This window comes from Heterodontus francisci, chromosome 5, assembly GCF_036365525.1.
Source record: "Heterodontus francisci isolate sHetFra1 chromosome 5, sHetFra1.hap1, whole genome shotgun sequence".
NCBI classification, from domain to species: Eukaryota; Metazoa; Chordata; class Chondrichthyes; order Heterodontiformes; family Heterodontidae; genus Heterodontus; species Heterodontus francisci.
The window spans coordinates 110,039,295-110,065,779 of record NC_090375.1 but is presented as its reverse complement, the minus strand read 5'-3'; the positions used below and the strand labels follow the sequence as shown (position 1 = coordinate 110,065,779).

At 41.2% G+C, this 26,485-nt stretch overlaps 1 protein-coding gene across 6 annotated transcripts in view; it reads left to right on the top strand.

Moving 5' to 3' along the window:
• LOC137369997 (aspartyl/asparaginyl beta-hydroxylase-like) overlaps positions 1–26,485 on the top strand; it is a 295,423-nt gene that overhangs the window by 62,281 nt on the left and 206,657 nt on the right. For all 6 annotated transcript variants that reach the window (XM_068031905.1, XM_068031903.1, XM_068031904.1 and 3 more), the window contains one exon: positions 5,840–5,908. In XM_068031905.1, coding sequence (XP_067888006.1) covers positions 5,840–5,908 — 69 coding nt within the window. The remainder of the gene's footprint in view (positions 1–5,839; positions 5,909–26,485) is intronic.

Genomic DNA, 26,485 nt, shown 5'->3' with positions numbered 1-26,485 from the left:
TGAAAGGAGCCCATTACATATTGATCACTCTTATCTACAGGAATGAGCTAACAAAGACTTTTTGCAGACAGCCTGTCTCCTTGGCCAAGGTCATCACAATGGGTGTGAAGAACACCACTTCATTGAAAACGCACTACAAACAGAGGCAATCATGCAACAATGGCTCCCAACTCTTGGAGCATTGAATGGTCACCACTGGGGAAATGAAAGCTTAGTCACCTCACTGAAATTCAAACTTGAGGGTTTTTAAACTTTAAACGGTAGCCTTCTGGAAAGAGAGGCAGATCAGCCAACCAAGATACCGAAAGCCACATTCCAGCAAAAGGCTGTGAGATCGGTCCAGCTAAGCAAGAAGCCCTGCTGCTGATACCATCCTTCAACTTGCTACAGCAGAGAAATTAAAAGGTGTTTTTTTTTAAACTCCCCACCTGTGGAAATCATAGTCATAGAGTTATACAGCGCAGAAACAGGCCCTTCAGCCCATCGTGTCTGTGCCGGCCATCAAACACCTAACTATTCTAATTCCATTTTGCAGCACTTGGCCCGTAGCCTTGTATGTTATGGCGTTTCAAGTGCTCATCTAAATACTTCTTAAATGTTGTGAGGGTTCCTGTCTCTACCACCTCTTCAGGCAATGCGTTCCAGATTCCAACCACCCTCTGAGTGAAATTTCTTTTCCCTCAAATCCCCTCTAAACCTCCTGCCCCTTACCTTAAATCTATGCCCCCTGGTAATTGATCCCTCTGCTAAGGGAAAAAGTTTCTTCCTATCTAACCTATGAATGCCCCTCATCATTTTGTATACCTCAATCATGTTCCCCCAGCCTTCTCTGCTCTAAGGAAAACAACCCTAGCCTTTTCAGTCTCTCTCCATAGCGAAAATGCTCCAGACCAGGCAACATCCTGGTGAATCTCCTCTGCACCCTCTCCAGTGCAGTCAGATCCTTCCTATAGTGTGGTGCCCAGAACTGTACACAGTACTCCAGCTGTGGCCTAACTTGCGTTTTATACAGCTCCATCATAACCTCCCTGCTCTTTTATTATGTGCCTTGGCCAATATAGGCAAGTATCCCATATGCCTTCCTAACCACCTTGTCTACCTGTGCTGCTGCCATCAGTGATCTATGGACAAGTACACGAAAGTCCCTCTGACCCTCTGTACTTCCGAGGGTCCTACCATCCATTGTAAATTTCCTTGCCTTGTTAGTTCTCCCAAAATGCATCACCTCACACTTCTCAGGATTAAATTCCATTTGCCACTGCTCCGCCCATCTTACCAACCCATCTATATCCTGTAATCTAAGGCTTTCCTCCTCACTATTTATGACACCATCAATTTCCGTGTCATCTGCGAACTTACTGATCATGCCTCCTGTATGCATGTCTAAATCACTAATGTACACCACAAACAGCAAGGGTCCCAGCACCGATCCATGCGGTACACCACTGGTCATAGGCTTCCCCTCGCAAAAACGACCCTCGGCCATCACCCTCTGCCTCCTGCCACTAAGCCAATTTTGCATCCAATTTGCCAAATTGCCCTGGATCCCATGGGCTCTTACCTTCTTAAGATCCCGCATGGGAGATTGGTTATCGAAAGCCTGACTGAAGTCCATGTAGACAACATCAACTGCTTTACCCTAATCTACACATCTAGTCACCGCGTCGAAAAATTCAATCAAGTTAGTTAGACACGATCTCCCCCTGACAAAGCCATGCTGACTATCCCTGATTAATCCCTGCCTCTCCAAGTGGAGATTAATCCTGTCCCCCAGAATTGTTTCCAATAGTTTCCCTACCACTGATGTTAGACTCACCAGCCTGTAATTACCTGGTTTATCCCTACAACCCTTCTTGAATAATGGTACCACATTCGCTGTCCTCCAATCCTCTGGTACCTCTCCTGTGGCCAGAGAGGATTTGAAAATTTGTGTCAGTACCCCTGTTATCTCCTCCCTTGTCTCACATAACCGCCTGGGATACATCTCATATGGGCCTGAGGATTTATCTACTTTTAAGTCCCCTACAACAGCTAATACTTCCTCCCTTTCAATGCTAAAATGTTCAAGTATATCACAATCCCCCACCCTGATCTCTACACCTACATCATCCTTCTCCATAGTGAACACAGGTGAAAATTAATCATTTAAAACCTCATCTCTGTTCTCCGGCTCCACGCACAGATTGCCACTTTGGTCCCTCATGGGCCCTACTCTTTTTCTTTGGTTATCCTCTTGCCCTTAATATAAAACACTTTAGGATTTTCCTTTATCTTGCCCGCCGGTGTTTTTTCATGTCCCCTCTTCGCTCTCCTAATTACTTTTCTAAGTACCCCCCTACGCTTTCTATACTCCTCTAGTGACTCCGCTGGTTTCAGTGCTCTGAATTTGCCATAAACCTCTCTTTTTTTTTTTCTGATCCAATCCTCTATATCCCTTGACATCCAGAAGTAAACCAGGAATTTCCATCACTGTCTCAGTACTGAAGTTTTAGCCACTAGAAATCTACAATACCTGAGCAAGTCCAAGACTGTGCACCTTTTGAAAATACTTTCCTGCCAGGGAAATTCAGCAGGTTCCTGTAAACCATGAACTCTCTCACCACTTGGGGCTTTAATTGCTTCTTGCCCTTTTCCCGTCTGTCCCTCTCACTCTCTGTCTGTCCCTCTCTCTCCGACCGATCAACACAAACAATTCGGGTTTTGCTGTTTCAATAAAAATGTAACCTTCCTTTTTTTGACGTATGAGAAAACCTGTCGCTGTGTGTTTGTTTATTTGGCAAAAAAAAACCTCTGGCTAATCACCATTTCTTTAAAAGGATACTGTCTATCGTCAGTTGGGAGGTGAAAAGTGGAAGTCACCCACACCATTTCCCCATCTGTGTAACAACATATACGCTGACAACTCTCAGATGTACCTCACCACCACCTCTCAATGTCTCAATTGTCAGTCTGCTTGCCCAGGTCTGGGTGAGCAGAAATGTCCTCCAATTGAATATTGTGAAGACTGAAACAATTGTCTTCGGTCCCCACCACAAACTCTGTTCCTTAGCCACCTATTCCATTTCTCTCTTTGGCAACTGACTGAGAGGGAAACCAGACTGTTTGCAGCCTTGAAGTGTCATATATGACCCCAAAGTGAGGTTCCAACCACATATCGGCATCATCATGAAGGCAGCCTATTTGTAGCTCTAAGTTTGCCTGACTCCGCCCCTCCCTCAACTCATCTGCTGAAACTCTTGACCATTCCTTTTGTTACCTCTAGACTTGACTAGCTACACAGAAGTCCGAGTGTATCAAGCCTGTGTCCTCAGTACCTTGCTCTAAGGCAGCGAGGCCTGGACAACGTATGTCAGCCAAGAGCGACATCTCAATTCATTCCATCTTCGCTGCCTCCGGAGAATCCTTGGCATCAGGTGGCAGGACCGTACCTCCAATACAGAAGTCCTCGAAGCGGCCAACATCCCCAGCATATACACCCTACTGAGCCAGCGGCGCTTGAGATGGCTTGGCCATGTGAGCCACATGGTAGATGGCAGGATCCCCAAAGACACATTGTACAGCGAACTCGTCACTGGTATCAGATCCACCGGCCGCCCACGTCTCCACTTTAAAGACGTCTGCAAACGCGACATGAAGTCCTGTGACATTGATCACAAGTCGTGGGAGTCAGTTGCCAGTGATCGCTAGAGCTGGTGGACAGCCATAAAGGCGGGGCTAAAGAGTGGCGAGTCGAAGAGACTTAGCTGTTGGCAGGAAAAAAGACAGAAGCGCAAGGGGAGAGCCAATTGTGTAACAGCCCCGACAACCATTTTTATCTGCAGCACCTGTGAAAGAGTCTGTCACTGTAGAATTGGCCTTTATAGCCACTCCAAGCGCTGCTTCACAAACCACTGACCACCTCCAGGCACTTACCCATTGTCTCTCGAGACAAGGAGGCCAGAGATATGGAACCTGACATAAAAACAAGAAATGCTGGAACCACTCAGCAGGTCTGGCAGCATCTGTGAAAAGAGAAGCAGAGTTAACGTTTCGGGTCAGTGACTCTTCTTTGGAACCTGACATTGTGTTTTGATGTCACTGAGGAGAGCATGTAGATAAGAAATATCCTTCAACTAGTGTTACTAAAACAGATTATCAAGTCTTTTATCTGCTTGCTGAGAACTTGCTATATAAATTGCCTGCCATGGTTTCCTAACATTAACAGTGACTAGAGTTCAAAAATACTTCACAATATTGTGAAGCTATTTGAACATCCTGCCGTCATGGAAAGTGCTTCCCTCCCACCCTCCTTTTGTACCTTTTTCTTTCAGAAACTAAGAGTTATACCTCCTTATTCTGAAGTAGTGGACTCTGACTGATCAATCTTGTATTCAGTCATCTCACCATTGATGAACTTCCTATAAAGTGGACACTCTCATTGTTTTTTTCCATGTATAGTTGTATAACTGTTGCATGGATTAAGGTTTGGACCTAGTGTACACTGTCAGTAAAGCATTTCCAGCTGACGAATTGTGATCCAGTGTAGTCTGCATATATGCAGATGCTGTGTTTACATTTGTGTGCAGTGGTTCAAGATCACTTGGGAATATGTTTTTTAAAGTTATTTCATGGGATGAGCACATCACTGGCAAGGCCAGCATTTGTTGCCCATCCTTCATTGTCCTTGAGAAGGTGGTGGTGAGCCGCCGTCTTGAACTGCTGCAGTCCATCTGGTGTAGGTACGTTTACAGTGCTGTTAGGAAGGGATTTCCAGGACTTGACCCAGCAACAGTGAGGGAATGGCGATATAGTTTCAATTCAGGATGGTGTGGGGCTTGGAGGGGAATTTGCAGGTGGTGGTGTTCCCATGCATCTGCTGCCCTTGTCCTTCTAGGTGGGAGAAGTTGCGGGTTTGGATGTTGCTGTCAAAGGAGGCTTGGTGAGTTCCAGTGCATCTTTTAAATGGTACACACTGCTGCCACTGTGTCGGTGGTGGAGGGAGTGGATGTTTAAGCTGGTCGATGGGGTGCCAATCAGTTGGGCTGAATTCTCCAGGATGGTGTCGAGCTTCTTGAGAGTTGTTGGAGCTATACTCATCTGGGCAAGTGGAGAATATTCCAATAACCAGGCCAATAAAGGAAAAGAAATACTCTCAAATTCCACTCTCGCCCCCTGAGGTGATCAAAAACAATTCAGGAGATCACATGTCATAAGTATTACCTATAAAGACACTTACCTTCTATATGATGCAATCTCAGGCCCAGTTAGGAGCTGGCATCCAACTTACTAGCTGTCAATGTATTCCAGAGGCTGTCAATTCTCTGGGAAAAGAACAGTCTAATATCCTAATAAGAGTATTCCTACTCTTACATAGTTTAAATTCATGTACCCTGGTCTCCTGTTATCTCTTAAACTGGAATGATCTATCAATGGGACTCTCTTCAGCTCTTGTACAAATTTTGATGTAATCTGCAAATTTACTTACTGTACTCCGAACACTGTCCGGGCTCTTAATAAGACTTTGTCTTCCTTAATTGCATTTGAATTAATTCCTCTTGTCAAAAGGTATGGATCTTAAAGTTGCATTTATATTGGAAGGATTAAATAAGATATGCAGCTATACTGGAAGGCCATGGGGTTCTTGCCAGATCTTTCTGAAAGAGGCTGATGTCCCAGTAGCTATCCCTGTGGTATTGGATCATGTGCAGAGAGCTAGGTGGAGTATGTTTGAAGAATATGTTGTAATTACTCTTTGTACACTTCTCAGCTGTTTTGGTTAATGTTTTTAACATGTGCATTCATTGCCGGGAAATGTAATGAGGGTAATCTAATTGTTCTCCTTCCTTTCACTTCTAAATAGGAAAACTTGGAGTCTATGATGCCGACGGAGATGGTGATTTTGATGTGGAAGATGCCAAAATTTTGCTAGGTAAGCATATTATCTGATTTTCTTTTTTATTTTGCATGGAGTTTAAAAGGTGCATCTTTATTTGGCAGTTGCATGACTGACTTTGGCGTTGCACTTAAAGCTAATGAGTGAAATTGTGTGATCTACATTGAACAATTTATGACTTTGCCCCTCCTGCCCCTTTTAGTGTATACTAAAAATTGTGACTACTGGAAAAGTAAGAACATTGAAATAATGATTCTGACTGATGGAGCAAATGAGTATATGTAATGCATTGTATAATAGAGGAATAAATATAACTTTAAGCCAAATGGTGGGATTAGCAAAAAAAATCTATCATTTAAAGAAAAGAAGTTACATGTAAAGTCATACATGCAGTTTTCACTGTACGCAGGTGTTTTACATTTGGTGAAAACAGTGTGCTGTTTGGACGTCCGGATAATTTGCCAATGTTCAGGAGTTATTGAGGGTCTCAAATGTAGTGATGGACTTCGTAGGATTTATTTTAGTTTAGTTTAGAGATACAGCACTGAAACAGGCCCTACGGCCCACCGAGTCTGTGCCGACCATCAACCACCAATTTATACTAATCCTACACTAATCCCATATTCCGACCACATCCCCACCTGTCCCTATATATTTCCCTACCATCTACCTATACTAGGGGCAATTTACAATGGCCAATTAACCTGTCAACCTGCAAGTCTTTGGCATGTGGGAGGAAACCGGAGCACCCGGAGAAAACCCACGCAGACACAGGGAGAACTTGCAAACTCCACACAGGCAGTACCCAGAATTGAACCCGGGTCGCTGGAGCTGCGAGGCTGTGGTGCTAGTCACTGTGTCGCCCGTCCACAAAATTGGCCTTGTCTCCAGATCAAAATAATAATCAGTTATGGCTGTTGTTGGAGGCTCTTCAAATTGAGCTTGTTAACTTATTTGCACAGGCACCAATAGGCATGTTTTAAAAGATTTTACATATTTAATATTAATTTACTAAAACTGACTAGTGTACACTAGTGAAGTTATTAAATTGTTCAGTCTAGTTTTTAATTATTTTCAGTGAATTAAAAATCAGGTTACTCAGAGGTTGAGGACTATCTAATTTTTTTATTAAACTTTTTTTGTGACTGAACCCATTCTCAGTTGAATTAATAAAACTACAGTTCACCATTCAAATACATTGATGAATATTTTTTAATGTGAAGGAAAAGAAATAAACAATTACATTCCATTATGTTACATTGGTTCGTAGAAGGTTTTACATTTGTGATTATGCAAACTTGAGCTATAACTTCACTTTGAAAAAACAGCACAATTTGTGCCCAATTTCCTGATTTGAATCCGAAATGGAAACTCTACCCCATTGTCTTTTGTGGGGCAGTGCCAGAGTTGGTGGCTCATTCTGACTTCAGTGGGAGTGATCTGAGCTGTGTGAAATGTACCTGGATCATGGGGCTTCTTTAAATACCACTTGGCATTTCTTGAATTCCTGCATTACCATTTCCTGACGACTGGCGCATGTCCCACATTTATTGGAGAGCTGTGTTCCTCCTCATGGGGAGGATGCATCCAGAAAGTCTCTGACTCATCCAGAATATCCCAAATTGCATTTCCATGTGTCTCAGCGCTCCCAGGGAGTGGTCCAAATGATCGGTCTCCAATCCCTGCAAGGCAGTTCACAGAACAATATGAATCCACCAAAGCCATGGACATGGTGGTTACCCGCCTGAGTTACTCTTGTCTCAGTGGTGGCTTAGTGGTTGTGTTACTGGACTAGTAATTCAGAGAACATGAGTTCAAATGGCAGTTTGAGAATTTGAATTTAGTTTTCTTTTTAAAACAAAACTGGAAATATAAAGCTGATATCGGGTACATAGTATTTTTTTTTTCAAAAGTAACCATCAGATTGTGATCAAACTTAGCTGATTCATTAATATCCTTTGGATAGGGAAACCTGCTGTCCTTACCAAGTCTTGTCTATATATCACTCCAGTCTTGCATCAACTTGGTCCTTTGAAGCGCAATTAGGGATAGATGGTAAATACCAGCCTAGCCAGTGATGCCCACATCCTGAGAATGATTTTTAAGAAGTCTTAAAGTGCCACCAGTCCTGCTGAAACTCTTCCAAGTTAAGGTAACTAAAATCTACAGCACAGAGGCAGGCCATTCGGCCCAACTGGTCTATACTGGTATTTATGTCCCACACAAGCTTCCTCTTGCCCCTCTTTTTTTTTCCCCTATATTCTTATATAGTCTTGTCAATTTTGGCTTTATAAAAGACATAAATAATTGTAGACTTCCCTCTGATATGGCTCACACGCGATTATATTCTTGATGTTCATTGCAGCCATTTTGATTCTGATGCTATGGGAATTCTCTTTTCCCTTTTTCAGTTCTACAGTGTCAGTTGACAGTGCTTGCTTATAGCTTGGTAACGTAGAGAGCCTACTGCTCCCAATAAGACAGTTTGGTGAAAATAAGTTAATTTAAGGCTATCTCACTCTCTTTCTCCTATCTCTTCTATCTCTCTTCGTAGAATGGTGAGGAATATAAAAAACTGAATATGTGAAGCCAAGGGAAGATAACTTTTTCAGTTCTAGGATCACTGTTTTTTGATATATGTAAATGACTTGGATATTGGAATACAGAGTAAAATTTCAAAATATTCCGATGCTACCAAATTGGAGGTGTGGCGGACAGAAAGGATGATACCAATCAATTGCAACAGGACATAGGCTAGCAGAATGGGCAGACAAGTGGCAGATGGAATTTAATACAGACAAGTGTGAAGTGATGCATTTTGACAGAAGGGATTGAGAGAGGCAATATAGACTAAATGGCACAGTTCTAAAGAGTGTACAGGGACAGAGGGACCTGGGGTTCATGTGCATAGATTTTTGAAGGTGGCAGGGCTTATTGAGAGAGTAATTAACCAAGCAGATGGTATCTTGGGATTCATAAATAGAGGTATTGAGTACAAAAGCAGGGAGGTGATAAAGCTCTGGTTAGGCCACAACTAGAGGCTTGTATCCAGTTCTGATCACACTTTAGGAAGGATGTGTGGGTCCTTGAGAGGGTGCAAAGGAGATTTACCAGAATGGTTCCAGGGATGGGGATTTTAGCGACAAGGTTAGGTTGGAGAAACTGGAGTTGTTCTCCTTGGAGCAAAGGAGATTGAGGGGAGAATTGAGAGAAGTGTACAAGATTCTGACTGGTTTGGATAGGGTAGACAAAGAAAAGCTATTCCATTAGCTGCTGGTACAAGGACTAGGGAACATCGATCTTAGGTTTTGAGCAAGAGATGCAATGGGGATGTGAGGGAGAACCTTTTTACGCAGCAAGTGGTAATGACCTGGAACTTGCTGCCTACAAGGGTGGTGCAAGTGGTGATTATGATCAATTTCCTTTTGAAATCAGACGGGCACTTTGAGGGAAATAAACTTACAGGGCTACAGGGATAGAGTGGTGGAATGGGACTGATGCTTTGCAGAGAGCTGGCATGGACTCGATGGGCTGAATAGCCACCTCAAATGCTGTTATTAATTTGACTAAAAAAAAACCTAATTGTAGGGATAAAAGTGGAATTTTGAGCAGTTATCCATAATTACTTGCTGACACAGGTGTACTGTGGTCAATATAGATGCTCCAAGGAAATGTTCAAGTCCCTTTAAGCATAAGTGTTCAGAGCAGTGTAGGGCAAGAGGGATGGCATAGCATTCTCTCTCGCATATGAATGTGAATCACTCATGAAAGCAATGAAATATCAGAGATCTGCATCTCCTACTTTAACATCTACTTTAAAGGCCTGCTCAGGTCAGGAAAAAGAACCTGACCAATCCACAGCGGACCTGAGCCCGAGTCCCTCCAGTTTCGCCCTGCACCCGACCCGAGTCTGATTCAACCCGACCCAGCCATCCCTTTACTTACCTTCCGACTGGGAAGCTCCACGAAGCTGCAGCGCATGCTTGATGATGTCATAGTGACGTCACTCGCTCAGTTTCGTCCAAATAAGTTTAAAAAAAATTTTTTTAATACTTACTGGCAGAGCACTTACCGCATGTGTCTTGCCCGAGCCCGAAAGCCGGACTCTGAAGAGGGGCCCGAACCTGACACGTCATCGGGTTCGGGTCGAGTAGCAGGCATTTAATCTACTTCCTCCCTTTAGGTAGCCAATCTCTAATGGAACAGTACTTGGGAAGAGGGATTTCAGTTATGTGGAGAATGTAGAGAGTCTGGTATTGTTCACCCTACAGCAGAGAAAGTTAAATGGAGGGTTAATAGAGGTGTTCAAAATTATGCCTGCTTTTGATAGTTTTTTTTATTTATTCTGTTTTCACTAGCAGGAGGGTCAGTAACCAGAGGATACAGTTTTAAGATAGTTGAAGAGATGATCATCTTGAATGCTCTCGAGTACATTAGGGCACAGAAAGAAAATCATCCAAAGATCCATATCCCTGCTCAACAGAAACTACAAAATTCTGGTCATGAGATTGTATGCAATTGTTACAACCCATTTGGAATGAACTAGCTTTGTAGAAATTGCCATTCAATCTTTTCTTTGTAATTTGCTACAAAATCAACTTTTTTTAACAAGTTAAAATAAATTGGATAGTTACCAAAAGCTTTGGTAAAAATATTCTGCTTTTGCCCATTTGTGCAGCTTGTAAGCACATATTGTAGAATATGCAATTCTTGACAGCCCACAATTTAAAATAAATTGCCATAAAAATGCTAGTTTAAAAAAAAATTTCCTCCGCACATAGTTCGGAAATTTCTGGTACGTTACTATTGTAAGACCATTTCATGAAGCAGAATCAGTGGAAAAATGTGTGTTGAGGAAGCTGTTTCTTCAATATTGTCAGCAAATGCCACAGCAATTGAATCAGCAGAAAATCCACACGGCAGGATTTGCTTTCTTTTGCGATTCTGAACTATTTATCTAGATACTGTATCTGGTTCTTTAAGGTGTATAGAGGCTGGAGAATGAATACTGCTCCAGCAGTCCTATATGAATGATGGCCCTGGTTTACGCACTGTTGCTGTTTTGGCATTGTTGCATTGAGCGGTGCCTATGGAAAATCTACTTATAGCGTTACACAGCTTCTGGAATCAGCAACACTACTTTATTTACTACATTGGGCTGCTATCAGTGACAGTTTAATGTATTTGTTGGCACCACAGGACAAGAATGTAATGAAAATATATCAAAATTACTTCTTAGTATCAACTAAGTATTTTTGATGCAAAAGTGCTTTTGAAGGGGTTTGTTTTCATTTGTAAACCAGTTAGAACTGCAGAAGCTATTATGTCACATTTATTATTGGTAAATTGAAGTGCAGTACATGTTTTAAGTGCGTAATGTTTTTGTGAATAGTTTTATGCGCAGCATAATGAAGCTGTTAAGTCCAACTGGTAGTTTTAAAGTTCGGTGTTGAGACTTGAATTGTTACTTAATGATTTGCAAATTTAGTTTCCTAGATGTGATAAGTATGGTTGCATTTCATATAACTCACCCACAGAAGTTCTGCAATATTTAGTTACTGCAAGTAAGAATTATGACCTGGATACAGTTAAATACAGTTTCGAAACTGCAGTTTGTGTTCTTTAGGAAAAAGGAAAGCTTCTCTGAACCTCATAGAATACACAAATCTGTTAATTTTTCCAACTTAATGCTTCACAACTGTGTGGTTGTGTCAGACATTCAGATTTTAAATACAATGTGACAATATTTTATGAGGATGACTAGTAACAACTTTTGCTGAGAGTAAATGTTACCTATTTAGAGCAGAGTAGTTATTGGTATTCTCTTATCTTCACTCTTTTCTGTGTGTGCCCTTGAATGTTCCTTCCAGGACTGGAATGAAAATCCAACAAACCTCTTGTCTCAGTTATAATCTTGAGATACGCTTGTGACTGTGCATAGCAACCAGTGCAAGCTAAATTTTTATTGGTTTAATTTACAGCCACAGTGCTCTAAAATGAAGTTCATTGGATGCATAGATCTGGTCATGATTTTTTTAAAATTGTTTGTTACATAAGCGTTGTTATTTGTATTTCTAATATTTGAGAACAGTGTGGACCAAAATGCACATGCATATTGCACCCAGCTGGATTCTATGGCTCTAGTTATTACTGTACAGGTGTCAAAAAATTAGGGTCACCAAATCCAAGTGAGTATGCTTCCTGAACTTGCATATCTAATAACTGTCGCCTCAGAATTAGAATTCTGGACCTCCAGTTGACTATTTTTGGGCTGTTATAGTTATATCCTGGAGGGGAAAAAAGTTTAATTGAAGTACTTTGTTTAATAGAATTTTGCCTGTACTTGCTGATTGAACATGCAAAAGTAGTTTTTATTAACTTGGGGGGGAGAATTTGAAAAAAAGAGTAAAAGGAGGAAGAACCAGAATTCTTTATATAACAAACAATGACATGTTTTATGCTGTAATGCTTGGTTAGTCACATCCCTATTCTCTAGTAAATATGTGTGTTGATCAGATGTGGGATGTAGAACCCTGCTGTTCTATATTCTTCCATTTCTGTCTGACCACTTCTTTCTTTTCTCTCCTTTTCCTTTTTATTCTTATGTAGGCCTCACTAAAGGTGATGGTAGTAATGAACAAATTGATACACTCGAGGAAGTCCTAGATATTATAACAGAGGAATCCTCAGATTGGGTTTATGGTTTCCTCTCATTTCTGTATGATGTAATGACGCCTTTTGAAATACTAGAAGAAGAAGAAAATGAAGCATCAGAGGATGTTGCTGGTACGTCAGAGAATGCAGGGGTTCAGGGAAAAGAAAATTGTGTAATACTGGATTTACAGAACCAATAGCAGTCATTCTAAAGACCTACATGAAGTTGGGGGAAGATAAAAATAAATCTTTCTTTTGAAGAAAGCGCAAATAAAATGGAGTATGGGGAAAAAATGGCAGTCTATTGAGGTTAAGGTGTTAGTGCTTTCAGTAAATGAGTTTTAAGATGCATCGTTAAAATGCTTGTCAAAGCACTGTAGAACTAATGGTAGCAATGGACAATAACAAAATGTGAAACCCCTTAGTTAACTCATAAGGACTGTTGATTGTATATATGAAACTTTGATGTATTTATGAAACATTGTTATAAATTATCTGGTTTTACAACCTACCGAATTCTTTCTATGGCTATTTGCCATAGGGAGGGTAAATGTTTACACGTGAGTGTAACTTCTTTTGTGCCTGTTTTTATGCAGCCAAATTCATGCTTTTGCTTCTCTCATTTTCTGTGCGTTTTTGCACTAATGTTAACCAATGGAGAGTTGTTAGTGTTTGCCATCGGTTTGGCACATTAAAGATAATGTACTAACGAACAGAATTGACTACAGCTTGGAATACTACTTTGAGCATAATTATTAAAAGGAAACTTTGCATGTTTGCATTATGTAAATAAGACTTGTATTGATCTAATTACTGTTTCAATATATAAGGTTTTTTGTTTGTACTGTGTACTTATGTATGAATAGTTTTTGTTTCAAGATTTTCTGGTTCTTATGTCAATATAGCATGATAAGTGTGCATGTTGGTATCCTGAGTAAAATCACGCTAAATTAGCATGTTTAATGTAATGTTTTTGTTCCTGGTTCCGTAAATGTGGTATTTAAATAAATTAAATGTAAAGATTTGATTTTTGATTGCTGTTATTTACAACCTTTTTAGATGTATTTAACTGTACGATGCTTTAGTGTGCATTCTTGTGGAAGGAACTGGAATACGCAACTCTACTGCTTGATAACTCATGGATTTGATGGCAAAGATGTTTTATCTTTTTAAGAAATGCAATAATTTAGTGTTAGATAGGAGACCTAATTCTCAAATGTTTGTATTCTATTCTGAATTTAATTTAATGGGCACAGTTACTGATTGCCAGATATAATGGAGAGTGCATTGTAAGTGTGATAAATTGAGTGTAATAGATGTAAAATCTCTTGATACCCATGTTCAACAGTGGGTCCACATTTGAAGAAAGGAATATTTAAATCTTCTACTTCTCAGCAAGCTTTTGAAATATTTTGTAAAGTTGTTGCAGTAGAGACTTTTGAAATACTTAATTGTAAATTTATTTTTTTGGAAGGGTCCTTGCTTCCAGCAGTAGAATTAGTGTTCTGCTTTAGTGTAACTTACGAACATACAATTTAGGACCAGGAGTAGGCCACTCGGCCCTTCGAGCCTGTTCCGCCATTCAATAAGTTCATGGCTGAACTGATTTACTCCACATTTCCACCTACCCCGGTAACCTTCCACCCCCTTGCTTATCAAGAATCTATCTACCTGTGCCTTAAAAATATTCAAAGACTCTGCTTCCACTGCCTTTCGAGGAAGTGAATTCCAAAGACTGACAACCCTCAGAAAAAAAATTCTCCTCATCTCTGTCATAAATGGGTGACCCCTTATTTTTAATTAGTGACCCCTAGTTCTAGATTCTCCCACAAGGAGAAACATCCTTTTCACATTCGCCCTATCAAGACCCCTCCAGGATATTGTATGTTTCAATCAAGTTGCCTCTTAATCATCTAAATTCCAGCGGATACAATCCTAGCCTGTCCAATCTTTCCTCATAAGCCTGCCCGCCCATTCCAGGTATTAGTCTTGTAAACCTTCTCTGTACTGCCTCCAATGCATTTACATCCTTCCTTAAATAAAGAGACCAGTACTGTACACAGTATTCCAGATGTAGTCTCACCGATGCCCTGTATAGCTGAAGCATAACCTCCCTACTTTTGTATTCAATTCCCCTTGCGATAAATGATAACATTCTATTTGCTTTCGTAATTACGTGCTGTACTTGCATGCTAATCTCTTCCGATTCGTGCATTAGGACACCCGGATCCCTCTGCATCTCGGAGCTCTGCAATCTCTCACTATTTAGATAATATGCTTTTTTATTCTTGCTGTCAAAGTGGACTTTGGGAATGATGCACTGTTTCGAGTACCACACATGCAGAGTTAAAGAAATTTGAACTGAATTCAGTTCAGTGAGGATCAGGAGCACAGAAAATGAAATGGCATAATTTTACGGTAGCAAAAAAAGGTTTTCATATTTAAATACGTGCATTCATTTTTCAGGAGTCAATCTTTTATGTCCATACTCCAGTAAATGTACTATATTTTTTACTTAATCATGAAAAATTATTTCCTTTGCGTTGCAAGGTGAAGCTGTGATATTTACTCCAGGGATCAGTGAAAGTGACTGTGTATATATTTCCTTTCATAACCATAATATTAATCTAATGTTGGAAGGATAGAGCAATGTGCATTCTGAATCTGAAGTTCTCTTTGTAGTTGAGCAATAAGATTCAGTTTTTATCTATATTGGCGGGGGCGGGGTTGAGGGATGCAGGGCGTGCTCATATTTTTATATTGCAAGTACAAACTTGTTTATGCACGATTTGGTGACCAGGTTCTTTTTAATCTTTGCAACCTGTACTTATAATCTACACAATTTACTAATCGATTACGCAACACTGCTTTGGTTACAAGATTAATATTTTTGTTTTCCGTTGGTTACTGAAATCTTGAACAAAATATTTTTAGTCGAATGTTGTATTTTCTTCGAATTATTGCAACATGAACCCCACATATCTTTGATGTGTTACAGGTTCATGCATGTGTTAAGCAGAATCAAATGGAAATCTTATCTTTAAGCAACAGATTGAATGTGTTCCATGGAAATTCTGCTACATTGTTAACACTGGATTTGGAAAAATCTTTAAAGCCAACACTTTTTTAAAAGAAGGGAAATCTTTCTGAACTGAAGTTGAAAATTTAAAATATTATCCAAAGTGAACCCTTAACATGCAATATCAAGAATGGTAGGAGGCAAGTTCACATTTGTGATCCTTCATGTGGTGAGTTCCTGGTCTTGTCTGAGGCATTATGTAGCGGAGGTGCGTATAGACTGCTTCTTCCAAATCGAGAAGAAATATCTCACTGTGGACTGCTCTTTACTGTCAAAAAATCCAGCTTAGGATGGTACTGTTGGAATTTTGTGAGGAGTAGGACGCCTCAGCTGGAGATGTTGTAAAAGAATCAATCATTCTCATGAAGCATCTTTACATGCCTGTGTTTCAAAGAAATTCACGTTCAATAATTTGTCCCTGTGCAAGTGGACATGGCAACTCTTTTGTATATTGAGGTTGCATAAACATTAATGAGACGGTGGTGGTTTAAGAAGAATGTTAGCCAGGGTACTGGAAAATTTACTATATTTCTTCCAATTGTTCGACTTTGGATCTTTGACTTTCATCTGAATAGGGCAATTTAGGGTTAAGTGTAACATCTCAACATCTCATTCAAAGGGGATCAATGGAGTGCTGCCTGTACTGAACTGTCAGACAGATTTGTGTATGGTGTAGAATCTGAGCCCTAACTTTGCAGTGTAAAGCAATTCAATTTGTTGTAGAAACGAGAACTGTTTTTATTAAATGTATATAATATATTCAAATGTGTTTCCTCCCACCTGCAATAGTGCTTTTCTGCTGCAGAGGCAATGCTGGAGGCCTGTGCTTAGTTGCTCACTAATACTGCTGGGAAGTGTTCAAAATTAGACATTGCTTGACTTTATCCAGCCCTTCATTGAGAGTTTGCTGTCTGGTGAAGTCTTTACAATTCTGCACTTTGCCGCTCTAGCGCATTAGAGTTTTGGCACACTGACATTAAACCAGTATAGTTTGCGAGAGCTGACATGAACTCAATGGGCCGAACAACCACTTCCTACGCAATAAATGACTATAACTCTATGTATAGAAAAGTAAAATACTGCAGATGCTGGAAATCTGAAATAAAAACAGGAAATGCTGGAAATATTCAGGTATGGCAACATCTGTGGAGACAAACAAGAGTTAGCATTTCAGGTCACTGACCTTTTGTCAGAACTGGAAAAAGTTAGAAATAACAGATTTTAAGCAACTATTAAGGCATGGAAGAGGGGTGGGGATAGTGGTGGAACAAAAGAAGGTCTGTGGTAGGATAGGAGGCAGAAGAGGTTAAATGGCAAATGGGATGATTGTGCAAGGCAAAAGGAGAATGGGACAAGTAAAGAAACAAAAAATGTGCCAAGAGCAGGTGTAAATGTGAAAAGCTGGAGTTGGAAGAAGTGGTGAAGGGTGATGCACTGAATGTGGAGGTTGGTGCGGTGGAAGGTGAGGACAAAGGTTACTATGTTATGGTTCTGGAAGAACCGCCATCTCTAACATGATACCACCACCAAATACATTTTCCCCTTGCCTCTCAGCATTTCAAAGGGAATGTTCCCTCTGCGACACCCTGACTCACTCCTTAGTCACCCCTTTCCCTTCCCATGGCACCTTCTCGGACAAGCACAGGAGATGTAGCACCTGCCCTTTTATCTCCTCCCATCTCACCGTTCGAGGTCCCAACCACATCTAACAGGGGAAATAGCCATTTACTTGCATTTTCAATTTAGTACACTGTATGCAGTGCTCATGATATTGGCTGTCTGTCTACAGATACTGCCAGACATGCTGAGTATTTATTTTGTTTTTGTTTCGGTAGAGATTTTCTAAATGGCAAATTTATTTTCTTCTGTAAAGGTATTGAGCGAGAGTCCCCTGCGTAGTACAAAAAGTAGTGGCTGCAGGCCTACAGCATGCATACTTTAAAAGCTGGAGCGTCTTTCAGTATCCTAAAGAAGGACTATGCAATGCTAGTATCACTGCTCTGTAGCTTTAAGCACTTTATATAAAAAAAACATCAGTTTTAACTTAAAATAGTTTTTTCTTCATTCATGGGATGCAGGTGCCACTGGCAAAGCCAGAATTTATTGCCCAACCCTAAATGCCCTTGAGAAGATGGTAGTGTACCACATTGTTGACAGCTAAGTAGCTTGCCAGGCAATTTGAGAGGCAGTTAAGAGTCAACCATGTTGCTGTGGGTCTGGAGTCACATGGGCCAGACCAGGTAAGAACAGCAAATCACCTTCCCCAACACATTATTGAACCAGATGGGTTTTTATGACAATCCTTTAGTTATACGATCACCATTTACTGCTGTCAGCTTTTTATTTCAGATTTATTTAATTAACTGAGTTTGGTAGAATTTGAGCTCATGTCTCTGGATCATAACCATTATGCTGCTGTTCACCATAAAATAGTTGGTGCTGATTAGTTAGGGCATGGAAATCATTGCTGCTAATTGTGCAAAAATCTGAGTGAATTTAAAAAAAAAATCCCACATTTATTAGTGGCACAATTTGTTTGTATAGAAAATCCTGCATTTATATGAACAAAAGTGTGTTTTGTACAATCAGTTTACTCTAGTTACAAAGAGGGAGAACGCACAGTTTAGTAGATTTCTTATTGTAGTCCTGCAGTAACCTTTTGTATAAATATTTAAACAGGTGCTATATAAAACTAATTCTAAATAGATGTATCTTCATTTCAGGTGGTTTATATTTTGAGAACTACATTAATCTCAGCAATTTTTCCCTTTTTGGAAGGTTTTTGGTGTATGTACGATCTGATTTAAGTTGAAATAATTCTGTATCAAGTCTGCGAAGATGCTTCTGTTGCAGTTAACAGCCAGCCACCAAAGAAGTAACATACTTCTTAAAAAAAAAACACTTGTGCATAAATGTGTTACAATCTTGGCATGGTTTGTAAATGTTTTAAATGGTCTATTACAATTTTTTGTTTTCAAAAATAGGTGAAAGCTTAGTATTCATGGGATGATTTGAGAGGTGTACAATTTTTCGGCACTGCACCTTTTGCAATGGCTTAATATTACAGTGCACAAAATTTGACTTTTCACTACATAGCCTGTTTCAGTGCTGTATCTCTAAGTAAATAAATAAAAAATAAATACATAGCTAAGAAACTATGGGCTGGATTTTACCAGCCTCCCCTCCGCCCCCCCCCCCCCCCACCAACGACGTGGGGGGCGGTGGTGGGGGCCGGAAAATGCCTCTGGGAGAGGCCTGCTATGGGCTTCGATGCCGGGAAGGCCCCATCCCATATTACCGGCAGCAGCGAGGTCTCATGGCCGCCCACCCACCGCTTGGCGACGGGACATCCATTTGAAGGCTAATGGTATGTTAACCTTTATCGCAAGAGGATTTGAGTACAGGAGTAGTGAAGTCTTGCTTCAATTGTATACAACCTTGGTTAGACTGCAACTGGAGTACGATGTGCAGTTTTGGTCCCCTTGCCTTAAGAAGAATATCATTGCCATAGAGGGAGTGCAACGAAGGTTCACCAGACTTGTTCCCAGGATGGCGTGACTGTCCTATGAAGAGAGATTGGGGAAACTGGGCCTGTATTCTCTTGAGTTTCGAAGAATGAGAGGTGATCTCATTGAACCCTACAAAATACTTAAAGGGATAGACAGGGTAGATACAAATAAGATGTTCCCCCTGGTTGGGGAGTTTAGAACCAGGGCACACCATTTCAAAATAAGTGGGAAGCCACTTAGGACAGAGATGAGGAGAAATGTCTTTACTCAGAGGGTTGTGAATCTTTGGAATTCTCTACCCCAGAGGGCTGTGGAAGCTCAGTCATTGAGTATGTTTAAAGCAGAGAATGACCGATTTTGTAAATACCAATGACATAAGGGGATATGAGGATAGTGTGGGCAAAAGGCATTGAAGTGAATGATCAGCCATATGATTGTATTGAATGGCGGGGCAGGCTTGATGGGCTGAATGGCCTACTCCTGTTCCTGTGTTCCTAATATGTTAAAACATTAAAATGAAGGAATAATTATTTACCTCTTCCCGATGGCCGTCCCATTCTGATATTAATCGGTGGACGGCACTCCCGCGCTGTTAGATCACCGACCGGAGATCTGATGTGGGACACTGGTGGGAGGGGGTAGGGGGAACGGGGTCAAACTTACATGATTGGTTGAGGGGGTGATGGGAAGGGGTAAAAAAGTAAGAGTTTCTGAACCTTTGGTGGGGGGTAGTTGGGGTGGGGAAAGGTCAGGCACTGAAGGTAAGTACTTTTGAGGGGGAGAGGGCAGGAATGACGTGAGGGGTGGGAAAGGGGCTGAAAAGATTTTTAAATTATTTTTAATGCTTTTAAATTCACTGCCTCTTTAAAATTTAAATTACCATTTAGAGATTTTTTTTGGCCTCCTTGTCTCGAGAGACAAGCGCCTAGAGGTGGTCAGTGGTTTGTGAAGCAGCGCCTGGAGTGGCTATAAAGGCCAATTCTAGAGTGACAGACTCTTCCACAGGCACTGCAGATAAAATTGGTTGTTGGGGCTGTTACACAGTTGGCTCTCTCCTTGCACTTCTGTCTTTTTTTCCTGCCAACAGCTAAGTCTCTTCGACTTGCCACTCTTTATCCCCGCCTTTATGGCTGCCCGCCAGCTCTGGCGATCACTGGCAACTGACTCCCACGACTTGTGATCAATGTCACAGGATTTCATATCTCGTTTGCAGACGTCTTTAAAGTGGAGACATGGGCGGCCGGTGGGTCTGATGCCAGTGATGCGCTCGCTGGACAATGTGTCCTTGGGGATCCTGCCATCTTCCATGTGGCTTACATGGCCAAGCCATCTCAAGTGCCGCTGGCTCAGTAGGGTGTATATGCTGGGGATGTTGGCCGCCTCGAGGACTTCTGTATTGGAGATACGGTCCTGCCACCTGATGCCAAGGATTTTCCGGAGGCAGCAAAGGTGGAATGAATTGAGATGTCGCTCTTGGCTGACATACGTTGTCCAGGCCTCGCTGCTGTAGAACAAGGTACTGAGGACACAGGCTTGATACACTCGGACTTTTGTGTTCCGTGTCAGTGCGCCATTTTCCCACACTCACTTGGCCAGTCTGGACAGAGCAGCGGACGCCTTTCCCATGCGCTTGTTGATTTTCTGCATCGAGAGACAAGTTACTGGTGATAGTTGAGCCTAGGTAGGTGAACTCTTAAACCACTTCCAGAGCGTGATCGCCGATATTGATGGATGGAGCATTTCTGACGTCCTGTCCCATGATGCTCGTTTTCTTGAGGCTGATGGTTAGGCCAAATTCATTGCAGGCAGCTGCAGTCCTGTCGATGAGTCTCTGCAGACACTCTTCAGTGTGGGATGTTAATGCAGCATCGTCAGCAAAGAGGAGTTCCCTGATGAGGACCTTCCGTACTTTGGTCTTCGCTCTTAGACGGGCAAGGTTGAACAACCTGCCCCCTGATCTTGTGTGGAGGAAAATTCCTTCTTCTGAAAACTTAAATGCCTGTGAGAGCAGCGGGGAGAAGAACATCCCAAACAGTGTTGGTGGGAGAACACAGCCCTGTTTCACGTCGCCCAGGATAGGAAAGGGGTCTGATGAGGCAACGCTATACTGAATTGTGCCTTTCATATTGTCATGGAATGAGGTGATGATACTTAGTAGCTTTGGTGGACATCCGATCTTTTCTAGTAGCTTGAAGAGACCATGTCTGCTGACAAGGTCAAAGGCTTTGGTGAGATCTATGAAAGCAACGTAGAGGGGCATCTGTTTGCGGCATTTCTTCTGTAGCTGGCAAAGGGAGAACAGCATGTCAATGGTGAATCTCTCTGCTCGAAAGCCACACTGTGTCTCAGGGTAGACATGCTCAGCCAGCTTCTTTAGTCTGTTTAAACGACTCGAGCGAAGACTTTCCCCACTATGCTAAGCAGGGAGATTCCACAGTAGTTGTTGCAGTCACTGTGGTCACCCTGTTCTTCTCGAGGGTGATGATATTGGCATCGCGCATGTCCTGTGGTACTGCTTCCTCATCACAGCACATATAAAGCAGTTGATGGAGTGCTGAGAGTATAGCAGGCTTGGCACTCTTGATTATTTCAGGGATAATGCCAGAGTACCACAGGACGTTTAGAGATCTAAGCCCTTTAAAAATCGCACTGTCGCCTGTGTAGTGGCGCTGGTCGCTGTTGCTGGGGACAGAGCACCTGGCCCCTCTACGTCATTATTGCGGGGGGGAGAGGTGGTGGGGAGCAGTGGAGTGGTGAGGTCCACCCCAGCCATGTAAATGAGCTGCCACCGCTGAAAATTGTAGTGTCTCTGCGGAGCAAATCCTGCGTGTGTGAGGTCGGCGGCGAGCTGGAAAAATTCAGCCCGATGTCTACTTGTTTTGTGGTTTGTTCTCAAATTGGATGCATTTTCTTGAACTTGATCTATACTTTATCCACGTTTGCTTTTTAAATTTCCATTTAAGCCTTTTTCAATCCAGTGTTTCAGTTGGCTTTGAAACTCCTGGCTCAAAATTCATTAAAAAAGTGCTTAATAAATAGTTATAGGTGACTAGTATGTCCACTGAATTTGTGGTTTGCATCATGCTCAACTGGACAATGGTGTGCTTGTTTTGCATTTGCAAGAATGTTGTAATTTGCATGTGTTTGTGTGTAATAAAGGAAACTACAAAAAAGCAAGATCTTCCAGACTGATGCAGTGTATATAAATGGCTTAAAATGAAGCTCATTTTAGTCAGTTGATTACTTGATTCTGATTCATGTGTGATGACTTTGTCAACTTGTAGACTGTCAAAAGTTTGAATCATATAGCTATTCTTGACATCTAATTTTATGCAGATTATATCTGTTTATCATCCTTTGCAAGAGTGGCATCAAAATACATGGGATTTTTTTCAGTGGACAAAATTCCTAATGTGCAGTTTCATGCCTATTATAGACCAGAAAGATTCTAAATACAGTCTTGGATGTGTATAGTTCACTGTTCTGGCCTGCGGCTCTTGGTTTTTAAAAATGCAAATTAAATATATTCAAATCATGAATTGTTAGGATACTAATATTTCTGGTGAAAGTTGAAGTGACAACCTTGTTACATAGCATTTTCAAGCATCAATAACATCTTTACTAAGTGGAAATTAAGAGCCGTTGTGGGGAAAACATAGGCCCGGTGTTTGCTGTACTAATAACGGTGGGGCTGTTGGCGCTCACCATTATTACTGGGTAAATCTGACAGCAGAGTTTGGGGTCTGCACATGCAGTTAAATGCAGAATTCCGGAAGTTGCTGTCATTAACACCTTGCTCCTCCACAGACTGCACAGTTTTGTCTTCACTGATGGGGCGTGTACAGAAATTAGTGGTATGCGGTGAATGTGGACTAATTGCTCACTATTCTCACTTTGTCAGATGAAAAAGTTAGAGCTTGAAGAATCAGTAGTAGCTGAGCTTTTTACAGTGTAATTAATATATACTGCTGAACAGCCTTTCTGGCTCTTGTTACAAGAGTTAGATTTTTTTGTTGAAACTTGGGAGGCTATATTTTTAAAAATTAAAGGAAGGATTTCATGGACGTTAAAACATCTTTGAACGTCGGGTGTTTTCAGGAGGTTCCTGGTTTTGGCTGGTAAACAACTTTTTTTACTGGAAGGCACCTGTGTACACTGACTTCAAGAGCCAGTTGTGTATTGACAAGACAATTTAGACTGTCACAGGATGCTGCTGAACAGTTAGTTTCATTTTGGACTGTTTCAAAAAGGCCAGTTTTGGCTAATGGGAATTGGAATTTGAGATGGACCTGCCAGGAGTTCAGAAGGCAAAAACAGAAAACTATTACCTCTCTTTAAAGAATCCCTGCTCTGGAAAAGCAAAAGCTTGTTTGAAGTTATACTGTTGCCTTATTGAAGAAAACTTTTACTGCTATACTGCTGCTTTAAGACCCAAGAAGATCTTTGTTGCTGCATACCTGATGGAAGAACTATGTGACGTCTTCTGCAGTTGAATGCCTACCCAGACTGTTCATCAACCTCGTCTGGAGAACTCCGAGTGGCAGCCAACTATTTGACTTTGGGACACCTCACCAAAACCAAGGACTTTCATTTCTTTTCAGTAAAAGTTTTTTTTATTTTCTATTTATAACAGCTGTAAATAAAAATCCCTTTTTTTCCCTTTTAACCAGTTTTTGGGTGAATGTGTGTGTGTGAGGACTAGGATATAAATAATATGGGGCTTTAATATTTCAATTTGTGTATTTACTTCATTATTGGCTAAAACTTGGTTTATAATCATCGGATAATTTTGTTAAAGAAATCTGGTTGCTGTGCTTTATTCTGGGGACAAAGAGTAATTGGCTGTTTCAATAAGTGGGAAAACTTATTGATATGTTGTGACCTGTGGAGACGTGGGACTGCACTCCTCCCGCCTTGGGCATAACACACTGAAAATTTATTTTTTTACAAGTGTGTTGTTTCATTCTCTCAAAAAGATGAATATTGCAGATTTTTTAAAGACATGAAATTATTTTTCTATTTAATGCTTTTTTGTTAATCCCACATGTATGTCCCAATATTTATTTCATGTTTCTTGATTCCTGCTTTGCTGTTTGCATATCTGAGGATTCACTATCTGGTTGAGAACCTCCTTGCAGCTTTCCCTGCCCACAGATGCCACAGATCTCCTGTAGAAGACTCAGTTAATGTGGAGGAGCGTAATTCAGGGTTGGGTACAGAATTGTTAAAACTAGCTCAACTAATTCCAAAATTCAGTGAGGATGATGCAGAAGAATTTTTTGTGTCCTTTGAAAAACTGGCAGGGCAGCTAAAATGGCCAGCTGAGACCTGGCCCCTCTTACTACAAAGCAAGCTAACTGGAAAAGGCCATGAGGTTTATTCCCTGTTGCCAGATGAGAGTTCATCAGATTATGAACTGACAAAAAATGCTATCCTCTGGGCATATGAATTAGTACCCGAAGCTTATCGCCAAAAGTTTAGAACCCGCAAGAAGCAAGCTAATCAAAGTTATCTGGAGTTCGAAAGAATTAAGTAGCTGGCTTTTGACCAGTGGCTGAGGGCTCTGAAAGTACAGCTCAGCTATGAGAATCTCCGAGAAGTAATTCTGTTAGAGGAATTTAAACACTATCTCCCACCCTCCATAAGGACCCATTTAGAGGAGCAGTGGGTTCAGAGAGCCCTGCAAGCGACCGTTCTGGCCAATGAGTTTGCTTGAATTTATAAGTCGGTTTCTCAGGGGAGAACCTTTCCTAGCCACCCCCGCAAATCCGAAAGGGAAAAGCGTGGGAAGGTGATAGGATCCCAAGCAGTCCTGGGAGAGAAAGGAAAGCAGGAGACACGGGACCTTCCTCTAGCCAAAAAGGAAGGTGCTGTGAGCAGGAGTGAGACCCGGAGACCTGTGTGCTTTCATTGTAATAAAGCAGGGCATTTAAAAGCTGACTGCTGGAAACTAAAGGGAAAACCAGTAGGGTTAATCAGGGCACACCTCAGTGAAGATGGGACCTTGATGGAAAGCACAGCAGAACAAGCTGTAGCTTTAACTGCAGTAAGAGTGAGACCTAGGAAGTTTACGGCTGCAAATACAGGAAAATTTAATCGGGTTCCTGAAGGTTATCAGGGTTTTGTGTCTGAAGGGAAAGTAACCCCTGGGAGTGGTGTACAGGCCACCGAACATTAACTACACTGTGGGATGGGGTATAAAGGAAGAAATAATGACAGCTTGTCGGAAAGGTACAGCGATAATTATGGGGGATTTTAACCTACATATAGACTGGAAAAATCAGATGGGCAGAGGTAACCTAGATGAGGAGTACACAGAACGTTTTCGGGATAATTTCTTGGAACAATACGTTCTGGAGGCAACCAAAGAGCAGGCTATTACTAGACCTGGTATTGTGCAATGAGGTAGGAATAATTAATGACCTCATAGTTAAGGTGCCCCTAGGTAGCAGCCATCATAATATGATTGAATTGTACATTCAGTTTGAGGGACAGAAGAGTGGGTCTAAGACTAGTATTGTAAGCTTAAATAAGGGCAATTATGAGGACATGATAGCAGAGCTCGCTAAAGTGAACTGGCAAATCAGGTTAAGGGATAGGTCAGTAGAAATGCAGTGGTAGACATTTAAGGGGATATTTCAGAATACACAGAATAGATGCATATCAACGAGAAAGAAAAATTCGAAGTGTGGGACCGCCATCCGTGGTTAACTAAAACAGTTAAAGATAGTATCAAACTTAAAGAAAAAGCCTATAATTGTGCAAAGATGGGAGACAGGTCAGAAGATTGGACAGAATATAAAAAACAGCAAAGAAGGACTAAAAGATAGTTAAGGAAGGTAAAATTAGAGTACGGGAGAAAGCTAGCTAGAAATATAAAGACAGATAGTAAGAGTTTCTATAGATATTTAAAAAAGAAAAGAGTTAACAAAATGAGCGTTGGTCCTATAAAAAGTGAGTCTGGGGAATTAATAATGAATTGAACAGATATTTAGCATCGGTCTTCACTATTGAGGGTACAAGTAACATCCCAGTATTAGCTGTAAGTCAGGAAATGGAAGGGAGGAAGGAACTCCAGAAAATTACAATCACAAGGGAAGTGGTAATGAACAAATTGTTGGAGTGGCAGGCTGACAAGTCCCCGGTCCTGATGGATTTCATCCTAGGGTGTTAAAAGAAGTGGCTAGTGAGATAGTTGATGCGTTAGTTTTAATTTTCCAAAATTCCTTAGATTTGGGTTAGATTGGAAAATAGCAAATGTAACTCCTTTATTCAAAAAGGAAGGGCGACAGAAAGCAGGAAACTACAGGCCAGATAGCTTAACATCTGTCTCGGAAAATTTAGAAGCTATTATTAAAGATGTTATAGCAG